The 21671-nt window shown below is 40.3% G+C and overlaps 1 protein-coding gene across 3 annotated transcripts; it reads left to right on the top strand.

The window, feature by feature from the left end:
* Positions 1–651: 651 nt before the first annotated feature.
* Positions 652–20692, top strand: LOC136159090 (ankyrin repeat domain-containing protein 26-like). Of its 3 annotated transcripts, XM_065920899.1 has the most exons (11): positions 652–1150; positions 2864–2897; positions 3181–3316; positions 5009–5222; positions 5930–6113; positions 9208–10164; positions 11772–11924; positions 14856–15022; positions 16272–16500; positions 19298–19343; positions 20482–20692. In XM_065920899.1, exons 1-11 carry the CDS (start codon positions 1053–1055, stop codon positions 20616–20618), a joined length of 2355 nt encoding a protein of 784 aa, XP_065776971.1. In that variant the 5' UTR covers positions 652–1052; the 3' UTR covers positions 20619–20692. The 3 variants fall into 3 exon arrangements, with proteins under 3 accessions (XP_065776971.1, XP_065776972.1, XP_065776973.1); XM_065920900.1 differs by lacking the exons at positions 11772–11924; positions 14856–15022; positions 16272–16500; XM_065920901.1 differs by lacking the exons at positions 11772–11924; positions 14856–15022; positions 19298–19343; positions 20482–20692 and having other exon boundaries at positions 16272–16360.
* Positions 20693–21671: the final 979 nt, after the last annotated feature.

Below are 21671 nucleotides of genomic sequence, written 5' to 3'. Positions count from 1 at the left end.
TTGATTATGTCCATGGATGGAGGCCAGATTGCTGTTGGTGGCGGGAGAACCGATGAGGCATGGGTCTTTCAGCCATGCTGCTGCTGTCACCGCATCGTGCGGGTGGTTTAAAAGTAAACTCTCCTCCCCTGGCCTAATATTTCCCTGATTTCTTCTTTCATGGTATATGTGCTTCGTGTCGTTTGAAATACCGCCTGAAGCGTTACTTTTTCTGTGAATTCTCTTTTTAATCTATTTCTGGCTGCGCTGGGTCCTTGCCGCTGCGGTGCTCGGGCTTCTCACTGTGGTGGCTTCTCTTGATGCTGAGCGTGGGCTCTAGGCTGCTGGCTTCAGTCGCTGTGGAGCACGGTTTAGTTGCACCATGGCATGCGGGATCTCCCCTGACCAGTAATCGAGCCCCTGCCCCCTTTATTGGTAGCACCGGACCAGGGAAGTCCCTAAGTTCACCATTATTATATTTAATAGCAAAATTAAAAATGTAGTGTAAATCTACTTGTGACTCCCATGTGTAAGAGTCAAGGTGCTTAGCCAGTGGATTCCATCCGGGTTTCCAGTGTAACCCTTGAGGTTCTTCTCGGTGTCTTTCCAGATGCATCTCTCTACTTCCTTCCATGTATTCTGTGCTCTTCCTTCCAGATGCCCTGTGCCTGATGTATGTGCTCACATGCGAATCTCCAAGTGGAATGATTTTCTCCCTTTTCTGTTTCTCCTGACCTCCTCTCTTCACTTCTTCTGCAAATCCTTCCTTATTTCACTTATCACTTTCATATGTCAACTTTTATATATCATATTGTATCATAAACGTATCTGTGTTTGAAGGAAGAATTTGTTTTCTTGCATATGGTTAGTACTTCATAACTATTCTGTGAATTAATCAATGACTTAAGATGGGCAAGAGTTGGAATTTTATAAGAATTGGTTTTTATTCTTTATCAGTTGGATTATTAGAAAACACTGGCTTTTCTGTGGGCTTTTAAAGCAGCGACCCTGGTGTGCACAGGAGGGACGTAAAGAAAGAGAACAGTGGCAAATGGGCACCAGGAGGATGCGGGATGGCCCCAGTATTTGAAAAGACCGATTCGCTGACCGGTGGTCTGCTGCACGCGAATGATGACAGCGTTTCAACGGAAGTGGCTCAGAGTGATGACAGGTACCTTCTCCAGATTCCTTGTTTGTAGGGGAAGAAGTATTAGCACTGAGTTCTTCTGGAAATAGAGCAGCATTGTACAGTGCTCAGGCCAAGACGAGAGGTTGCTCACCTCTAGTGACGGACACTGCTGAAAGGTCACGGTGAGGACAGTGCCTCTGGCCGGACGTCATTTCAGTAAAGAGCCCCCTTGGAAGCTGGACTGTAGGGAATACACGTAAACGTTCCGTAGGGAATGTTATTGGGACAGGCAGTGAAGAACTGGATGGTAGCTGAAGAGGAATTGGAGTTCACAGGTGTTTCTTGTTTTATGTTAAGAAGGGAGCTTTTAGAGTGTGTATGCTATTGGAAATGAGCCAGCAGAGGACGTGTTTATTTAGTTTAGTCTTGTTTGCATTTCCAACCCTAGAAAGCTTATTGATTGTATGGCATTATCTTTAAAGTATTATAGTAACCTAATTGTACATAATACTCCTGTTCATGGATAGTTTTATGGTAAGGGCTTGTTCATTGGTTCTGAAGTGTAAAATTCCTATGTAATGGACTATGCAGATGATTGCTTAAGTTAATTCTATCATATATAGATTTTCACAAATTACATAATTGTGAATTTACAAACACTTAGGCTATACTGAATAGGATATGGTCATTCCTTGATGATTCTAGTTGATAGTGACATGGTGAGTAGCTATGATTTTGTAAGGTGCTCTGAAACATCACATCATATTACTCTTCATAGTTGTTTATAGATTCCAGGGAAAAGGGGAAGATTTTGTTTCTATTTAATAGAAAAACATTCTTAGCAGTCTTTCACAAGTTATTCCTTTTGGATGATAAAGATCTAAATGACAAAAACCGTGCTTCCTGTATTAAGTGTCATTAACACATATTGGGTGTTTATGTCAGATGCATGAAGAAACAGCAGAATGGTTGAATGAATGCCTATTGATGAATTTCTTTACAAAAAACAAAACTTCACGGACAGTAGATTTCCAGTCTTGCCTACCTCTGAAGTTTTTTTAATTTTTGAGAAATATGTTTTAAGATTCAGAAATCATTTTTTATAGCTATAGCTAGACCTGACATAGTACTATAGATTCATTTGCTATCATATTACTTCAAAGGCTTTTCAGTCTTACTTTCTCAGCACGTTTAGGAAGAGCAGTGTTTACGCCGACTCCCTGGTTGAATTCTGGGAGGTTGGTGACGTGCTGAGGGGCGTGGGTGCGTCCCGCAGCCTCTGTGTGTGCCCGTCTCCCAGAAGGACTGTGAGGCCTGAATGCCTGCAAGACACATCAGGTGCTTCTAACAATGCATGGATGATGCATAGGATGTCCTCAAAAAGCTAGTATCTTGGTCATTCAAATGGGTTTCTTTCTTAGAAGGACTGGAAGAATACCTCCCAGACAGGTCACATTGCCATAAAAGTTAGTTCTTAATGAAAAGAACAGGTGCAAAAAACACTGGTATACTGTTTCCTATCACACAACGCAGGTAACTTTATGTTTTTCCTTTTCCTTGGATCTAACTTTAATACTTTATTAATATTACTGATATATTTTCTGTGTCCTTTAATGCTGCTCTTATTTATTTCTGCATCCTTTATAGACAATTACTTGCCAATGCAAAGAGTTTATATAAAACAGAAAAGTTTAGGTATTGTTTGTATTTTTGAATATTTACTATTAGCCTGAAAAGGATCATTTGTTCTTTTAGGCCTGCAAGGATAACACCGCATGAAAAGAAGAAGGTATAGTAAAAAAAAAAAAATGAACTTTCAAGAATATTACCCTTGTTGCAAAGACTTTGTAAAAGGAATAGTGGTAAAATAGAAAATCTTCCTTTGTTCTAGAGAGGTTGACTTTGAACACATCATCTAGAAACACTGTTGATAAAGTTATCCTTTTGATAAAAATCTCTTCTTTTAAGAAATGTCTGTTTTTGTTTGGATACAGAGATTTGTCACCTCTGTACACTTAGTATATTTTATACATATTTTAAAGGTGTTGTGAAACAATATTATTTACGTGTAGGTCAAAGAACAAATTAATTACGTGAACGACCTGGATGACTTAACTCAGTCTTCTGAGACTGTTTCTGAGGATGGCGACATGCTTTACTCTATGATTTCCACGTTGCAAGTAGAACCTCTCGATGTGGGGTGTAAAGGTAGGAGCGCAGTGTAAATGTTAACGGAAAGTCTGTCTGTGTACAGCGTAGTGATATGTGCACACCTTGTCAGTTCTGCTCTAGAGCCAGGGATATGTTACAGTGCTGTGCGTCTCAGAAGTATGTTTTGCATTGAAAGGACATGAAGGTGAGTGTACAGGCCTGTGATCCTCCTCACTCCCTGAACCTTCTGTTGACGCTTCTTCTTTCCTGTGCCTTCATCCACGGTCAGGTCAGCATCATTTCCCTCCTAGGGTAACTGAAATAATCTCAGGACTTCTTTCCCTGCCATTCCACCTGGCAGAACCTCAGTCTGCACAGCAACTGTAATTATTACCTATTTTTAAGCATTCAGGTCTCATCATGCTACCCCCTTGCTTCAAGCCCAGCTGTTGCCTCTCTTTGCTGCTGCTTTCTGGTTAAAGGTCACAATTGTGTAGTTCCATCTGGTTTTAGTTTTTACCCTTCTTTCTACATGAATTTTAGAATCAGCTCGTCAGTTCCCTAAAATGTCTGCTGGTCTTAACGTTTTCGTTTTCCTTCAATTCAGAATACGTTGTCCTTTCTCTTTTCATTACGTCTTTGATCCAAGGGTAACTTAGATCGTGTGATTTAGTTTCCAAATATGGAGAGTTTTCCAGAGATCGTTCTGTGCTCTTGCCCCTCATGATTTGTTAGGTGCATCCAGAGGGGCCCTGGGGCTAGGGCTGATTATTTCCTGCCCTGGAGGCAAGACCTTGCTGACTGCCCTGTTCCTTCTGCTGGTAAGTGGTTTTTCCAGCCTGGCTCAGGAGAATAGATCGAGTTCCTGGGAGCGAGTGAGCACCAGGCACAGTCTCCTGTAGTCTTTTCAGATGGTTTCGCCCTGGTCTCAGGTGGTTTCTCACACATGTGCACTGTTCATTCCTCTGCCTAATACCCGAGGGGCTCCTCCTCAGATCTCCAGGGTCGTTTTTCTGTGTTCCGCTCTCTCCTCTCCATGGTTCTGACCTGCGATCTCTGCCCGCGTTGGTTTCCCCAGACTCTCAGCTTCATCACCTCCACTCTGGAAGTCCGCTGAACTCAGCTTCCATTCCTTCTCCCCATGTCGGGGCCTGGAAATTCTCTCCAGGCAGTTAGCTGGGGCGTTCCTTAGGCTAACCTCCTGTGTTTCGGGATCATTGTCCTTCATTCCCTGAAGCCCTTTGTCATGAAATTCATTGTTTCCTGTATTTTGTCGGTGTTGTTTTTGCTTGCTCCACTGAGGAAGGTAAACCCATAGCTGTTCCCTCTGTCTTGGTTAGAAACACATGGCAGCTGGAGCCTGTCCACAGGGTTGTTCCTCCTCCTCTGCTCACCACTTCCTGCTCATCCTTCGTGTCTCAGTGTGACATCTCTGCCCCAGGGAAGTCTTTCCTGGACCCAATCTGTGTCAAGTTCTGTTATGTTATCATAGAACTGTCTCTTCTTATAGTATCTATCTGACGTCATAATTGATTGATTTGTCTTTCTCTTGTACTAGACTTCAAGCTAAACAAGAGCCAGGGGCATCTATTTTATCTTCAGATCTTAGAATAATGTCTTCCGCTTTATAGACACTTAATATTTGTTCAGCGCCTGGATGAGTGACTGTGAAAGGCACAGTTCTTTATATTCAGAAATTACTCACATAATTTTTTGTGTGTGTCTATCTTTGTTTTCTTCATCATGCAGATTTTGGTAGCTTGTTGAAAATTCGGGATGCATTTTTTTCCTATGAAAGATTAGTAGATTTTCAAAGAAGTCACTGTGAACTACTTAGAGGAAAAATTTACAAAATGAAAAGTAAGGTTCGTGGGCTACAAAACGAGCTGTCAGAAACCAAAGAAGTAAAATCACAGTTAGAGCATCAGAAAGTAGAGTGGGAACAAGAGCTCAGCAGCTTGAGGTACCGTACATCTCGCTTTTAAAGAAATGTTTGAGCTGTTGTTTCATATAATACTGCAGAGATGTAGGCGTGTTATAAGGACTAACCTATCCTCTTGGATTTTACAGGAGAGAAAACGTATTGTGGCGTGTGAAATTCTTGGAAATAATATAGCAGGTTCTTAACAGTGAATGCTTCTAATAGCTTAATGTATATTTTTCCAAATCATTGTTTTCATGACCATACAGGAGTCCACCATAATGGAATCCCCATTAGTTACTTACCAAATTGACTTTCGGTTGTTTTTCACCTTTCTATATTCTATTTAATACTGCAAGGATCATCTTTTCTATAAATTCATTCTGCCTTCTCAAATTATTTTGAATACATTTTTCTTTAATGATATTGTGTTATTTGGTTAAAGTATGAGAAGTTTTAAAAAGGCTTGTGATCTATATTTCTAAACTGTTCTTCGAAAAGTTTATATTACTTTACATTCCCACCCACAGATGTATGAAGTAGCCATTTTTCTCAAGACAAAAGAAAAACAAAGTTTTATGCAATTTGATTCTTAACCCTGTGTATGAAAACAGTGATCATTATTAAGTGTTTTTCATTGCATTCCCCCCATTTTTATTATTTTAAACATTGTGAAGTGGGAACGAAAGCTATTGCAGCAACAGCGAATAATCCCATGATTTTCTAAGAAGAGCTCTCTAATTTTTCAGATTCACCTTAAAGCAAGAAGAAGAGAAGAGAAGAAATGCTAATATGTCATATGAAAAAATTAGGGAGCAGTTAAGAAGAATAGAAGACAAACATAGTAAAGAAATTGAAATGAAACAGCAGTTAGAATTCAGTCTCCGAGCACTCGAAATGGAACTGAAGACTGTGAGAAACAATTGGAATCAGGTAGAGCAATCTGTGGTGAAAACTTCAAATTTCTAAGACTATTTCTCAATATTATTTATAATGTCCCCTTTTTTGGAAAAGTACCATCTTATTTAGTGTTGTGCCATTTATTTAGTGTTACGGGAAATTTTAGGTTACTTCTTAAAAACAAAAGCAAAGAAATTCAAAATTGCCAAGTAACAAGGCCGGAAATAAGAATTCTATAATCCTGAAATGTTGGGTGCAGTTTTTCGATCAGAGGGAGGAAGAGGTCATGTCAGTAGCTCACACAATAGTTACTGAGGAACCACAGGGTTGAAATTGGTGTAGAAACTGGAGGTTAAGCTGTTCGCTCTCCTCAGGCGACAGATCTTCTGCCTTGTAGGACCATTGGTGAGTGAATAGGTCTAGAAGAGAAGGGGCTTGGGGAGGGAAGATTGTGCCTAATTTTACATCAAGTTACCTCTAGCCTGCAATCTGGCAGGTGGCTGAGGGTCGTGGACCCCCTCCCTCTGTGCCGTCCAGCCCTCCAGTCCACCTGCCCCTGAACAGCTCAGAGCTGGCTCCAGCTTTCCCAGCTGGGTTCTCCCTCACAGTAGAGTCCTCAAGGTCTGGTGTTAACTGGCGTCCTCTAGAGGTACAGGAATGCTCCCCGTGGAATTTTTTTTTCCAGCAGTTGGTAGAAACCAAACACTCTTGAAGTCGGTTGTCCTCCATTCTGCAGATTTGTCGAGTGGCATCTCAGAGCAGAGGAATTCACTCCCCAGCTGATGTCCCTCTCAGACACGGACCGGGTCCCATCCCCAAGGTCCTAGCAGCAGATCTCCCGCAACGAAAACCTCTCAGGAAGAGCTCGGGAGAGTCCTATTTGTAATTCACATCCATTTGTCTACAGCAATCAAGTAGGGACATACAATGACCTCGTTCAAGGAGAGGCCTTTATTATTTCCCATAGGAATTGATCTCAAATCTTTCACGACTGTCTCGAAGGAGCCGGGAGCCTGATTGCGCTTTAGGCCAGGCAGGCTGTGTGTGCTCCCCACGTCGATTGCGCTACCTGACCAAGTGCCTCTGCTCTGGGGTGAGCGTGTCTGTGACTGCATGCACGTCCTCACCTCCAGTGTCTAAATCAGAGTCTGCTCCTGGCTCCACTGTCATTTCTGTAACCAGTGCCCTGTCAACGACCTTTTCACATCATTTACAGTTTCTCAGTTTGTAGATAACTGAGACGTCCATTGTAGAAGCACTTTTCAACACTTAAAACTGTTGTTTCTTTAGAATAAACTTATAAAAGTGCCTCCCCCGTACCAAGGGAAAAAACACTTGCTACTAATAATAGTTATTCTGGGTTTTGGTGGTGAATTTCCTTCCTTTATCAATCATTAGGTTAGTTTATCACTTCTGCTGATGGTAAGGAGGAAAGTATAGGTAGTTCAGAGACCATATTTTGGATGTCATTCTTCTAGTGTCTGATTTCAGTACAAGTAACTTCTGAAAGCAGTGACAGATATGCCATAATATATATTTAGTGATAGTTAATAAGTGTTTTTCATTGTATTTCCCCCATCTTACTATGTTAAACATTATGGAGAGATAATGAAATTTATCGCAGCGGCAAATCATCTCATGGTTTCTGAGAAGAGCTCTCTAAATTTTACCTTATTTACCATTAGTGTATGTGCCATGGATGGAATCAGAGGCTCATTTTGTGTTTATATGTTTGTACTAGAGAAGTAACTGTAGTTTGATGTAAGAGGACTAGTAGAGTCAGAGGACCTGGCGAAAAGCCTGCAGCTTACTTATATTTTTAACTTCTCCCTTGCCAGAATCATCATAGCTAATGAGTTAATTGATGTTTGTGGAAGTACTTAGTACAGTTGTCAATAGGTGTAATTCTTGTAATTGCCTATTAAAATGTTAGAAGGTAGCATATTCTCAAGGAAAACTTTCGTACGAAATTTTATCTATTTAAATATATACAGAGTTAACACTCTTACTGTGAAGCAGCTCTATAGGAGGTACCATTTGCAGTGTTTACAAAGCTAGCGAGTGGTGTTGTTTATTGAATTGTAGTTGATTTACAATGTTGCGTCAGTTTCAGGTATACAGCACAGTGATTCAGATGTATTTGAATATGTGTGTGTATATTACATAAATGGGGCTTCCCTGCTGGCTCAGACTGTGAAGAATCTGCCTGCAATGCAGGACACCTGGGTTCAATCCTTGGGTTGGGAAGATCCCCTGGAGAAAGAAATGGCTACCCACTCCAGTATTCTTGCGTGGGAAATGCCATGGATAGAGGAGCCTGGCGGGCTACAGTCCATGGGGCCACAAAGAGTCATACATGCGTGAGTGACTAACACACATACACACTCACTTACACACACACTCACACGTACACACATATTCCTTTTCAGATTCTTCTTGCAGAATATTAAGTGTAGTTCCTTATTTTGCACAGTAGATCTTTGTTGTTATTTTATATCTACTAGTGTGTATATGTTAATCCCAACCTCCTAATTTATCTCTTCCCCTACCTCCCCTTTCCCCTGTGGTGACCCTAAGTTTGTTTTTTGTGTCTTTGTGTTTTGTGAATAAGTTCATTTTAGATTCCACATATAAGCAGCATGATATAATACTTGTCTTTGACTTACTTCACTTAGGGTGATAATGTCTAGGTCCATCCCTGTTGCTGCAAATAGCTTTATTTCATTCTTTTTTATGAGTTAGTAATTTTCCATTGTATAAATATTCCACATCAGATGCAATGTTTAAGTACAGTCAGATCTAGAAATCTTTTATTTTAAGCCTTCTGGGTTTATTGTAGCTCAGAGAAAAGCCTCTCCAGGGCTGAGCTTCTTGAAAAGTCTCTTGGGATTTTTTTTTTTTTTTTACTTTCATGGATTCATTGTCTTCAATTAAAGTTTTGAACGTCTGAACATTTCTACTTTTATAAAATCTGAGGTTTGCATCGAACCTTATTTTTTCCAGTTGGAGACACACTTGGTGCAGCCTTTTCAGTGTATAAACAGACAGGATAATCTTTCATTTCAGAGGAAATCATGAAATATTACTTTATTGTGTACTAGCTAAAAATCTCCTTTGTTTCACTTAGGCTTTTGCTGGTCATGAAGAAACAAAAGACCTGTTGCACAAAAACCACATTCTGCAGGAAGAAATTGCCAGCCTAAGACTGGAAATAGATGCAGTGAAAAGTCAGAACCTGGAAAAGGAAAAGAACTATTTTGAGGACATTGAAATTGTCAAAGCAAAGAGTGATGATGCTCAAAAGGCAGTAAAACTGACTGAGGAAATATTAACAAAGACTATATCCCAGGATACAGGCCAGCCTCATGTTCTGGCAGCTGAGAATACGATGCTAAAGTCTAAGCTGGAGAACAAAAAAGAAAGCAAACAAAGACTGGAAACAGAAGTGAAATCCTACCATTCTAAACTGGCTGCTGCCTCACATGATCACGATCGAGGTCAGACATCACCAAGAGACCTGGAACTTGCCTTCCAGAGAGCAAAAGACGAGTGGTTATGCTTGCAGGACAAAATGGAGTCTGACGTGGCTAACCTAAAAGATAACAGCAAGGCACTTTCCCAGCAACTCTCTACAGTGGAGCGTAAATTCAGTAAGCTAAAAGTCAAGCTGCAGCGCACAAGAGATGATCTTAGAGTAAAGACCTTGACATTAGAACGTGTCCAGAGAGACCTTCACCAAGCAGAGTGTCAAAAGCAGGAAACTGAACACATGTATCAGAATGAACAAGGCAAAGTGAATGAACACCTTGGAAAGCAGGAATCCTTAGAGGAGAGATTATCTCAACTCCAGAGTGAAAACACGTTGCTCCGACAGCAACTGGATGATGCGCAAAACAAAGCCGACAGTAAAGAGAAGACAGTCATTGGCATCCAAGACCAATTTCAGCAGATCGTCAGAAAACTCCATGCCGAAAGTGAGAAACAAGGTCTGATGCTAGAAGAAAGAAACAAGAAGTTAATCAGCGAACGGAATCATCTAAAAGAGAGACTGTGTCAGTACGAAAGTAAGAAAGCAGAAAGAGAAGTAAGTATCCAGAAGGAGAAATAAGTCTCAGATTTCCTGAAAGAAAATTCAGAGTTTTGAATTTGACTAGATTCTGGCTAAGTGTTGAATCTAGTTGACTATAAAAAAAATACACAGGCTGTGAATCTGTGGTCTCTAATCCAGGCTAAAAGCACACCTTGTATCCAGCAAATAAAAATTAGACCCGAGAAATGCTTTATTTTCACTCGAGACATCGTGTGTTATGAAGTACTAAGAGATTCAGTCCTAGATTGTTTATATAGACAGATATTAGTAATTTACGCTTTTACTTGTAAGGTACTAATTTTAATTTTTATGTTACCACATGTCCGTATCATGATGAAGCATGCTCAAACCTAAATGAACATTTTGAAATTAAGCTTCAGTTACATAGATTACCTTGATAGTCAATTACAGGTTTCCCAGAGCCCATGTCATACTTTGGCTTCAGTAGCTTGTCATAGCTTTGTGTCATATTTGTTGGTATAGTTTTATTTTTATTTATGTCAATTTGAAAGATGTCAATATGGGAAACATTTTAGCCTTGAATCATTTATTCTTAAAGCCTCTCAACTCTTTAAATGCATCTACTTATCATTAAAACATAACTTGGGACTCAAGTGGTGAGCTTTAGCAAAATTCTTCTTGATTTAATCTTCCCACTGTTATTTAGGGTTTACCTAGAATAGTTTTACAAGAATTTGCTCGTAATTCTCATTTTCAGTATCGGTTACTACCATTTAGATACAAGCGTGTCCACTAAAAATGAAGGGTGGCAGGACTTGAGAGCAGCAGGAATGGAGGGAGTCAGGGAGCGGGCTGTAGGGGCTGCGGTCCAGAGGCAGGTGGAGGCCAGGCTATCGAGGCTCCCTGAGGGCCATGGGAGCAACCTCATTTGTAAATTGTGTTTTTCTTCTGTGATGGAGTGTAGTTGGTTTACACTTCTGCGTCAGTTTCGGGTGCCCGGCACGGTGGTGCAGGTACACACGTATCCATTCTCTCCCAGGTCCTCTCCCAGGCGGTGACTGCAGAGCGCTGAGCAGAGCCCCTGTGCTCCGCAGGGGGGCCTGGTGGTCAGCCAAGGGCAGAGGCGGGGAGCAGGGGGAGATTAGGGGTCTGGGGTTAACACAGACACACCACCAGATATCAGACAGATAAGCCCCAAGGGAATGGCCTCATTTTACTGCTGGGATAGGAATCTGTTGGAAAGATCTGAGCACTGGTTGGAATATGTGAAGATGTCTGAAGTTAACCAAAGCATCTAATAAAGAAAGAGGGAAAATGTTCCACAGGGTGGAATTTACCACCACTTGTTGCACATTCACACCCATTTCTTTCTGGTTGCGAGGTGATGAAGCTCTGCAGATTTATCGGGAGGGGCAGGGCATGGGCAGTGGGTCTGCATCTTTTGTCTGAGTAACTTAATATCAGGAAGGCCGGAGGGGGGCTCCTTCTGTGTCTGTAACCAGATTCAGTGAGAAGGGAAAAGGAGCTGAGTTGCTGTGTGTGGTGATAGTTTTCAAAGTCCATATGTTGGTGTTATGTATTATTAAGACAACGTCATAGTAAAGTGATTTGATAAACTCAGTGACAGAGCATCTTATTAGGCAGATGTGAGACAACTTCGGCAAGAACTGGCTGACACTGTAAAAAAGCAGTCTATGTCAGAGGCTTCACTGGAAGTCATGTCACGCTATTGTGCTAACTTAGTTGATGAGACACAGGATTTAAAGAACAACTTCCGTCAACTCACAAGTCAGGTATGTATGAAATTGAACGTGTCAACAGTTAATATGTAGGATGAAGTGTTTTAGGACATTCATTTTCATGATCAGCTTTCTTTTGTGTTTTTGTTAAAAGTAATTTACTACAATTTTCTTGTCTTTATAATGCACTCATTTCTTAAACTCTGACTTTCATTCTGCCGTTTGCAGTATATATTTTTTCTTATATTATTTACCCTTAGGCAAGTTGAGAACTGTGCCTCTTTGTTCACACAAGTTGAGAGACTTTGTTTTCTTTGAAACAATACTTATTTTAGTGATAGCTGTATTACATGATGAGGCAAGCCAGATCAAATCAGAGGATAATGTTTAATGGAAGTTTCCAGTTAATTGTCATTTCTCACCTTCCCTTTTGTGACTGGCTGTAGAGTTCTGTATATATTGGTTTCATGGATTTCAGAATAACTTGTGCAGAAAGGGTATTATAAAACCAGGTGAAGTATAGGAATTGCCTTCTTTCCTTTTCCCTTTAAGTATATTGTAAAATCATGGAGGTAGTCAGATGTTGTATAGTACATACATACAAACTAGAGAATTAAGAAGCTTATCTAGGTCCTGCCATTGGATTTTTTTAAAAAACTATTGAGATATAATTCACATATCATAGAATTCACATATCGTATCATACACTCAACTTGTGTAGTTCAGTATCTCTTAGTCTAGAGACATGTCACCTGTGACCACAGTCAATTTTAGAGCCTTTCCATCACCCCCCAAAAGAAACCCTGCATCCCTTAGCCAGTACCCGTGGCCTTCCATCCCTCAGTCCCAGGCAACCCCCAGTCTAATATCTGTCTCTGTAGACATGCTTGTTCTGGGTATTTTGTATAAGTGGAATCATACAGTATGTGCTCCTTTGAGATTAGCTTTTCTCATTTGACGTCCTGTTTTCGAGGTTCATCTGTGTGATTGCACGTATCAGTTCTTCTGTTTATTGGTTGTCGATCAATCATCAGTACGTGGCTAAGCCATTTATCCATTCAACAGTTGATGGAGCTTTGGGTTGTTTCCGCTTTGGGGCTGCTGTGAATATTGACATGTTTCTGTGTACATGTTTTTATTTCCTTGTGGCTGGATTTTATCCTCAGGGTTAACTGACTGATTTCACCTTTCTTGGCCCCTGCTCAGGCTATCCTTTCTATCTTTACAGTTTCTTTTCTTCTTGACTAGTCCTCTTTGATTTGAGACCTAGTGCTCAGTCACTCCTCCTTCATGGAGCTTTCTTTAATGTCAATCTCCCATGGAGCCTTTTCACTTCAGCCATTTTTATCTAGTCTCTGAGGAAGAGCTTAGCCCCTAATTTTACACTGTTGCCATTTTTTCCATGAGGGGGAATCTTGTCTAAGTATGCATTGGTGTAACGGAATATTTCTTGATATGCACAGCACTTGTCTTGCATAAATGGACAGTAACAAAGGATTACAAGAATGAGGCATTTTGTTGTTGTTGCTGTTCAGAAAAATGTATGGATCATCTCTGTAAACTGTTAGGAGGTGGGATTTCTTTAACTTTGTGAATCATTTCTCTTTGGACTGCAATTAAAATTAGCAAAAAGTCTTTGTAGTTCAGGAAAAGTCTTATGGAATAGAATCCGTGTTTATAAGATTTATTAATTAGCGTCTTATTCTCAGAGACTTCTTTTGGGAAGCATTTATTAACTTAGCCCTAGATAACTAAATATAGTATCCCTGGAACTACTTTAAAACCCTGGGACGTTAAGACGGAGGAAGGATTAAGAGACATTCTACTAAGAAGGGACTTGTAGTCATTTTTTGGAGGCAAGATAGAAAAATATTATTGTAGAACAAGAAAAGAGTATGAAATCAATTGCAAACGTTGTGTGACAAAGATGCCAGTGAAGAACATATTTTGTGACTCTTGGTGATGTGAACATCTTTCTTGATCTCTGATTAATCCCTGGTCCTACATTCTACAATACAGATAGCATTGTTTTAATTTGGTCCTGGGTTTGAGTTAGGCTGTGCTCAGTCCACATTCCTCATTACCAAACGGTATCATTTTCTTCTTGAAGACTGATGATTTTCCAGCAGAGATGGAAACTGACTCTTCAAAATGTCTGCACCTGGATGCAGAAAAATCAAGTGTTTCAACAGGAGGTTTTATCTATGAAACTAATGCAAAAGAAATGTGAAAAAAAACTAGAGAGAAGAAAAAAAGTTGGAGCAAGATGTAGTGACCCTCAAAAGTCATAAAGAAATGAATGTGATAGAACACAGTCAAGTAGAGCAGTATCAACAGGAGACTGAAGAAAGAGCGAGACAGGATCTAGTAGAGAAATGAAAGGAAGTCAACCTATTTTTGCAGGTTAATTTGTTGATCTGTCATGTGCTTGAATTCACTTTCACTGGACATTACATTTTGGATGTATACAGCTTGTGTGTTTCCTCTGCCTCTCTTAGAACAGTTTTTTTTGTAGATTTCTGGAAGGACGGGGGGCACTTGTTTTCCCTTTAAATATTTCCGTTTCCCTCACAGTTATCACTAAATTGACCTATCAGAATGATCCTCACTAGAGAATCCTCTTACTTATAAGACCAGTTGGTATAAAATAAGACCATTCGGAAGAAAAGAAAATACTGTGGTTTGGAACCAGTACCATCCTCTTGAATTCTTATGCTGTCTGGTTCAATTTTTAAAATGTTATGTTGATCCTCTTCTTCATTGAATTATCAGATTATATAAGTACTACTATTACCGTCATTCCACTTTCATTTTATAATTCAGATTTAATTCACTTCACATTAGTGATAATTGTTTTAAACTTCTGCTCTTTTTTTTCACCTTTGTGATCACTCTCTGAATCAGTGTCTCAACACGAAAGGAAACAAATCTAATTTTCCAGGTTATACTTATTTTAAAGATGTTATCTTTTTCAATTTGCCTTAGAGACAGGCAGGATCTCAACAGGTGGAACTAAGAATTAAAGACTTGGAATCTGAACTCTCTAAGATGAAAACTTTGCACGAAGATAATAAAGCAGAGTATGAAACATATAAGCATCTCTACCTAGTAGAATTTGAAGTTAGAAAGTCATTGCAAGATGAACTAGACAAGTAAGTCCAAACACCGAATCACAGAAAATAAATTTAGTTCCTTATTTTGTCTCTAAAGCCTAACATTTATAGAGCGCGGTGCCTCAGATTAGTCGGAAGTGAAAGCTGACTAGATAGTCACTGCGAAGGGGGCGCCTTAGGACAGGCTAATTTAGTCCTGTATCAAGTGTTTCCACACTGTGTAGAGGCATGGTTGTGAAAGAGGAGGAAATTAACGCAGATGTGAAAGGCAGGGTAATTCACATGGTGGCCTGACTGAGGGGGTGTCTGGAGGCTGGAAAGGGCAGATCCCACCTGCAGTGCCGAGTCCAGGCTTCCCCGCCTCTGAAAGCAGAGCACTCCTAGGACGCCTTTCATAAGCCCAGAGAGCATACAGCAAAGGAGCAGGGACCTAGGGCACGTTCTGCTAGTCGATGCCCCAAATAAGCATACACAAGGGAAGCACAGGTGCTCCCAGAGAGGGTTCAGGGCTGTGGGACTTGATGCTGGGGTGTGGCTTCCGGGGAAGGCGCTCGGTGGGGCCAGTCTCCCTGCTTCGGGAGTGCCATGCCCTTCCCTCTAATGTGTACACTGAACGCTGGTCAGAGTTTTGACTTTTTAAATGAGACCAAAATTTGTCTTCAGATCTTTACTATTTTTTTTTTTTTTAATTTTTTTTTTGGGGGGGGGAGCATCAGAAAGAGGTGCTGACATAGGCCCTTCGTAGAAGTGAAGTAAAGTAAGGTGAACTTTGGAAAAGCAGGGGATACTTGTCATTGTTCCTGGAGCTGTTTTAGCTCCCTTCAGTCTCACCCACTGACTTTCTCATCCTCCCCTTGAGATTGTGGCTTGAGGTGATTCCTCAGAGCCAAATGCTTAATTTCTCCGAGGTCGTGAGTGACACGTATGTACAAGGGTGGTGAGAGGAAGCACTTGAACGTGGCTTTGTGGGAGGTGTGTTTCTTCATCCCTGAACTGTTTTCTGGGGGCAGGCGTGTCCCAGAGGCAGCAGGTGTCACTGTGAGCCCACCTCCCTTTCTCTCTGACGCCCTTTCTCTCCTCTCCCAGCTGTGACTTGTCACCTGAGGAGCCCAGACACACGTGTGCTTCTTTAGAACAAGGTCAGAGCTGTCACTGTTCCCAGCAGGTCTGCTCTCTGCTTTCAGTGTTCACACAGGGTAATAGGAATTCCATTTACTGTGTGGCAACTTACAAAATGCAAGTCACTTAGGGAAGCATGAATGAAATCGGTGCTTTCCATCTTCCCCAGGACTAATGAGAGCCTGGCAGAGATGAGCACCGAACTTGAGGTCGAGAAGCAGCAGAACAGAGCTTTACTCAGCACTCCTAGCAGCACGCCAGTCCTGGAGCCCTGTTCTGTTGGAAATTTCAATCCTACTTCAGGGTTCAATACAAATCTTATTTCAAGAGCAAACATAGGGTTTTCTACCTCAATTCGACGCCATTCAAATGACAGTGTGGAGACTTACTTGACCAAGGTTAGTTCTTTTCTATTTTTTTCATTGAGTTTCAGATTTCTGATATAAATGACCCTTGTTTTTAATTTGGTGAACATCTGAGTTGTTTTTTTGACTTACACATACTAAGTAAAACCATAATCAACTATGATAATCAAGGAGACATTTAATGATTTTTTTTTGGTCCCAGATCTCTCTTTTTTTTTTTTTCCATTTATTTTTATTAGTTGGAGGCTAATTACTTTACAGTATTGTGTGGCTGATTCATGTTAACGTATGGCAAAGATCTCTTGTTTTTTGAGAGATACTTCTTAAATTTCTTGGAAAGCTGCATTGAAATTCTACTTTAGAAAAGATATCTTATTGTCTAGTAACCAAAAGTATACTTTCAGATGTTTGATTTACTTTCTAATTGATTTCACTTTGGCAGTGGTTCACAATCATTTCCATGCTCTGCTGCTCCCACCGCAGTTTTTCTACCCCTAAGCATAAGTGACTGACTGGCATCTAAACACTAATGACATACGGATGCTTTTTATTTGAAGGAATCCTAGATAAATCTTTTTTATGAATTAAATAAGTTTGTGATGCTTAATCAAAAGATTAATTTCTGATTTTAGGTTAACATTTTTTGTTATTTTCTTATACAAGAGTACACCTTTAATTGCTATTTTACTGACAGGATTTTGATTTAAATGTCTACAATATATCTTGCTGAGCAGTTGTAGAATGTTTCTAAGTTTGTAGTTAAATCAAATATTGAAAACTTGTAATGAAGCTCTTTTGTCTCTGTCTTGACATCACCTGGATGAATGATGCCTGAGATGGCAATGAAGGGGAGTCTTTAAATTGCAACTAGTTTTCATTGTGAAGTCATTGTGATTAAAATGTCCATTTCAGGCAGTGCACTCGAGTTTATGGCTTTTGATGTTGTTTCCATGATGGTGATGCAGAGAAAAGCAGCCCTTGTTACATGCAGTCTCAACCTGTTTTCTCATTTGGCTTCTTGCTCTCATAGAAGAGCAACCTAAGGTTTCTTTGACAGCACTGGAGCTACGTTGGGTCGTAGTACTTGAGAGCCATGAACCTGGAGGACGTGCTCTAGCTGCGCAGTCACAGCGGGCCTCCAGACACTTCATCCCAAGTCAGAGACCTGCCCACGCAGACACAGGCCTAAGGGGAGAAAGCAAAGGCTTGACCCCCGTCCCAGGGGCGGGCTGCCTATCACAGACCCAAGTTCACGGTGCTGCGTGCATACATCTTTTCAAAGAAGAGATTGGGAACCAAGCAAGCAATTCTTAGTTCCTTCTCCCAAATTCACCCGTTGGGTAAATCTCCTCGCTTCTCATGAGGAGGGTAGGAGTATAAGTGCACCCCTTGAAACTTCAGGCTGAGGAAATGAAGTTCAACTGCAATTTCTGACCGGATTTAGATTATAGTTGAGATTACACTCCTGCTCTTTGTATATACCCACTAATGTTGACAGCTTGGATAGAAGTATGCTAAACAGTAAAGAGAGATCTGTTGTGTGTTTTAAATTGTGTCCTCAATAAACCAAAATGTGGATAATTCATTGCTGAGTCATTTTAGCAAGCCAGGTTCTATCTAGAGGAAATGAACATCCTTTTAAGGTTGAATCTCTTCACTTTTGGCCTGCTTGATTCAACTAAAGATTCTCTCCTTCAAGTTCCCTGCCCTCTGTTTAAAAACTATGTATGCTTTCTAAATTAACTATATCGACTGCCACAAATAGGAATTTGATATTGATTTATTCTTGTTCATGCATTTAAAACACATAATTTACTTAGAAAATCATGTCACACCACAAGCACTATTCAGTTGTATAACAAGGTTTTACATGATCATTTTGTCTATGTTATACTTAAAAATATATGCTTCTTTTTTTCTTAATCTGAGAAAGTAGCTGGCCTAGGACTCTGGACTCAGTAAGAAGGACATGGCCTTTGTTACTTCTTTTGTAGAATTAGGAACTTTGACTAAATCAATGACTCACATACCTTAAAAAAAAGTTCTTTTTTCCCCTAAGAAAAGAACCTTTTTTCAAAAAAAAAAAAAAGAAAAGAAAACTCCTGCAGGGAACCGTGTAACATAAAACGGAGACAAGCATAGAGCCTTGTAGCTGAAGAGCGGCCAGAGGCCCCGCAGCTGTGACTTCTCTGTTCCTCAACCCTGCAGTGACCCCTGTGGGACCTTCCCCGTCTACGGGACATAGTTCAGAAACACACTTATGAGAGAATCCCTCTCGCTAAACATCGTCAGAATTGAAACTTGCTGGTACGCTGGTTCTTGTGTGTAAATTTTCTCTTTCTGTCTTTTCATTAAATGGGAAAGTTTAAAGAAAATCGCAGATGTGTTCTCCTTCTTAACATTCGACTTCAGACTACTTCCTCCATTTGAACACGATCCTCACCTAGAAATCAAAATAAAGGTCTCAGAAGTACATATTAGGGAAGCAGCTGTTAGGGGGGAAGATAGTAATCTTTTGGGTCGTTCCTATGATTATGGGTCATTCCCTCATTCTTTCAAATTACGTGTTCTCGATTACTGATATTTATTGTACTTTTTATCAGATTGATCTAAAAAGCATTCCATAAATATGCTCTGTTATCTGTAAGGAGAATAAGTAGGAATTCATTTTCTTTTATTTATGTGATTTTCTTTTTCTACTGAAGTAATCTTGAGGTTAGGTCTAGTGTCTAAAAGTATTATTTAAAAGTCACATTTAGTAAGTTTGATATCATTCCTATGATAGTATCTCTTGTTTATCTAAACATAAATAATATTTGACTTATTTCAGATGCGACAGGAGTTGGACAGGAGTATAACTAGAGAAGTAAGGAAAGGTATGTTACCAAAACATACGAATTAAATTTGGACATTGATTTCTGAAATATACCATAAGCAGTAAATGGCATATCTTTCCATTGTTTGGATAACAGACACCATGTTAAATATTTTTTCTTACATACAGCTAATGAGAAATGTGAATGCATGAGCTGTCATAGTGAAAAACACCCTTCTTCCTTATTGATTCATCATGTTCCACAGCTTGAAAAAACAATCTCTAAAGGTCTATACATTTCTTTTATTTCTGGCTATTTCCTTCTTCTACTGCCTCCATCCCTGTGGAACGATCCGCCTGCACCTGACACTATTCTCAGGAAACGTGGCGTTCACCCACTTCTCAAGCGCCGGTAGCAGTTAAGGCTGGAAACCCAGACTCAATCTGTCACGGGTGGGCAGCTGTCACTTGGAGGGTGACTAAAATTTCTCTGTCACTGACTTTGTCACCAGTTTATCTTTCACCCTCAGGAAAAGCTCCAAACACCCACACCAGTTTGGGTCCTGCCAAAGTAGGTGACCTTATCTCCTTACCACCCTCCTCTGCCCTCAGCTCTGCATCTAACCAGCCAGACTGTAGGATCCCACAGCTGCGCGTCCTCACCTCCAGTCTTTGTACGTGCTTCTCCCCTCCGTCTCCTGTACTTTTTCCTGTCCTTCAGGCATCTGCTTCCATAGCGCCTCCACCAGAAAGCTGGCAGTACTGACACGAAGCTGGCTGTCCCTTCTGAGTGTCCCTGTGCCGTCTTTTAAATCTGTTTTGTATTTATGAGTCTGTGTGGAAGTTGCCTGTTTGTCTGTTTTTCCAGTTGAAGGCATATCATTTTCCAGGGTGGACCTGGGTCGCCTTCATCTTATAATTGCAGTCCTTGTCCCAGCACCTTTGCACACAGTTACTGAGTAAACCAATGAAGAATGAGGAAACCAGAAATCTGATGCTCAGCCACACGTGCAACCATGAGCAGGTTATAGAATTGTAATCTTGTATTTCACGTCATGCCACCTATAGATAGATTTCATTTTTCGGAACACTAGGAAAGGTCTCAGGTTTTTTCATTTTTTTGTTGGTTTGTTGTAACTAATAGTTACTTAACTCAAGTATTTTAGGTAAAGAATATAATTCTTTCCTTTTCTTTCCAGTTGAGGCTGAATTGGCATCTGATGCCTTTCAAGTGTCTTCGCGAAGATCTTCAGATGGGTCGAATGTGTATGATGACCAACTTTTGAAAGCAAAAGCAGAGTATCAACAGATTTTGTTTGAAAAATATAAGATTTAGAAAGATAAATAGTAAACGTTTCCCTACTGAACTGTTTCCATGATATTTCGTTGTTTCCCATTAAAGATGATGACAAAATCTTTTTGAACAGAAAATATTTTTGTGTTACGTGTGTATGATGAAAATTTACATAGTATTTTAAGTGGTGTTTCTCTGCATCTAACTTACTTTTAAGCAGATTTAAAAACCAGCACTGTTGAGTTTTCCATATTCTAAGCGATAGTGTTAGTCACTCAGTCGTGTCCAACTGTTTGCGACCCAATGGACTGTAGCCCACCAGTCTCCTCTGTCCATGGAATTCTCCAGGCAGGAATACTGGAGTGGGGAGCCATTCCCTTCTCCAGGGCATCTTCCAGACCCTGGGATCAAACTCGGGTCACGTGCATTGCAGGTGGATTCTTTACCATTTGTGCCACCAGGGACGCCCTTTACATCAGACGCGCCCTAATACCCGCTGTTTAAGCAGCACCCAATGAGCCAGACTTGTCATTAATATTTAGTGGTGTTGATTGATAGCTTTTTTGTGTGTTCCACTTTTTATCACTATATATAGACCCAAAGATTTAGATACTGCTGTTATGGCTACCATCAATGTTTTGATGTGTTACAATTGTTAGTAGTGGCATAAAACTTGCTATAAGTAACTTTAAACACAGATTCAAAAGTCCTTCCTCATGGAGAAATAAGGTTTGCCTGAGTTTTCGCCTTTTAAATGAATGAACGTTTATATATTAAGTTTTCATTTTTATTTAGAAGATAATATCTTTACAATATTGTTATGGTTTCTGCCATACATTGACTTGAATTGGCCATAGGAATGCATATAGCCCCTCCCTCTTGAACTTCCCTCCCACCTGCCTCCCCATTCCACCCCTCTCGGTTGTCACAAAGTACCAGCTTTGGGTTCCCTGCATCATACAGCAAATTCCAAAAAGACACATGTACCTCAGTGTTCATTGCAGCACTATTTACAATAGCTAGGACATGGAAGTAACCTAGATGACCGTCAACAGTGGAGTGGATAAAGAGCTGTGTATTATTCAGCTCTAAAAA

Source organism: Muntiacus reevesi, chromosome 2, assembly GCF_963930625.1.
Source record: "Muntiacus reevesi chromosome 2, mMunRee1.1, whole genome shotgun sequence".
NCBI lineage: Eukaryota > Metazoa > Chordata > Mammalia > Artiodactyla > Cervidae > Muntiacus > Muntiacus reevesi.
The sequence above is the reverse complement of the archived record's forward strand: the minus strand, read 5'-3'. Positions and strand labels throughout refer to the sequence as shown.

Excerpts from the sequence above, each read along its gene's own strand:
- LOC136159090 (XM_065920899.1), top strand. The coding sequence starts at position 1,053 with ATGGCCCCAGTATTTGAAAAGACCGATTCGCTGACCGGTGGTCTGCTG. Across the intron at positions 5,223-5,929 it reads CAAGAGCTCAGCAGCTTGAG|ATTCACCTTAAAGCAAGAAG; the intron begins GTACCGTACATC and ends CTAATTTTTCAG. Across the intron at positions 15,023-16,271 it reads TTGCAAGATGAACTAGACAA|GACTAATGAGAGCCTGGCAG; the intron begins GTAAGTCCAAAC and ends CATCTTCCCCAG.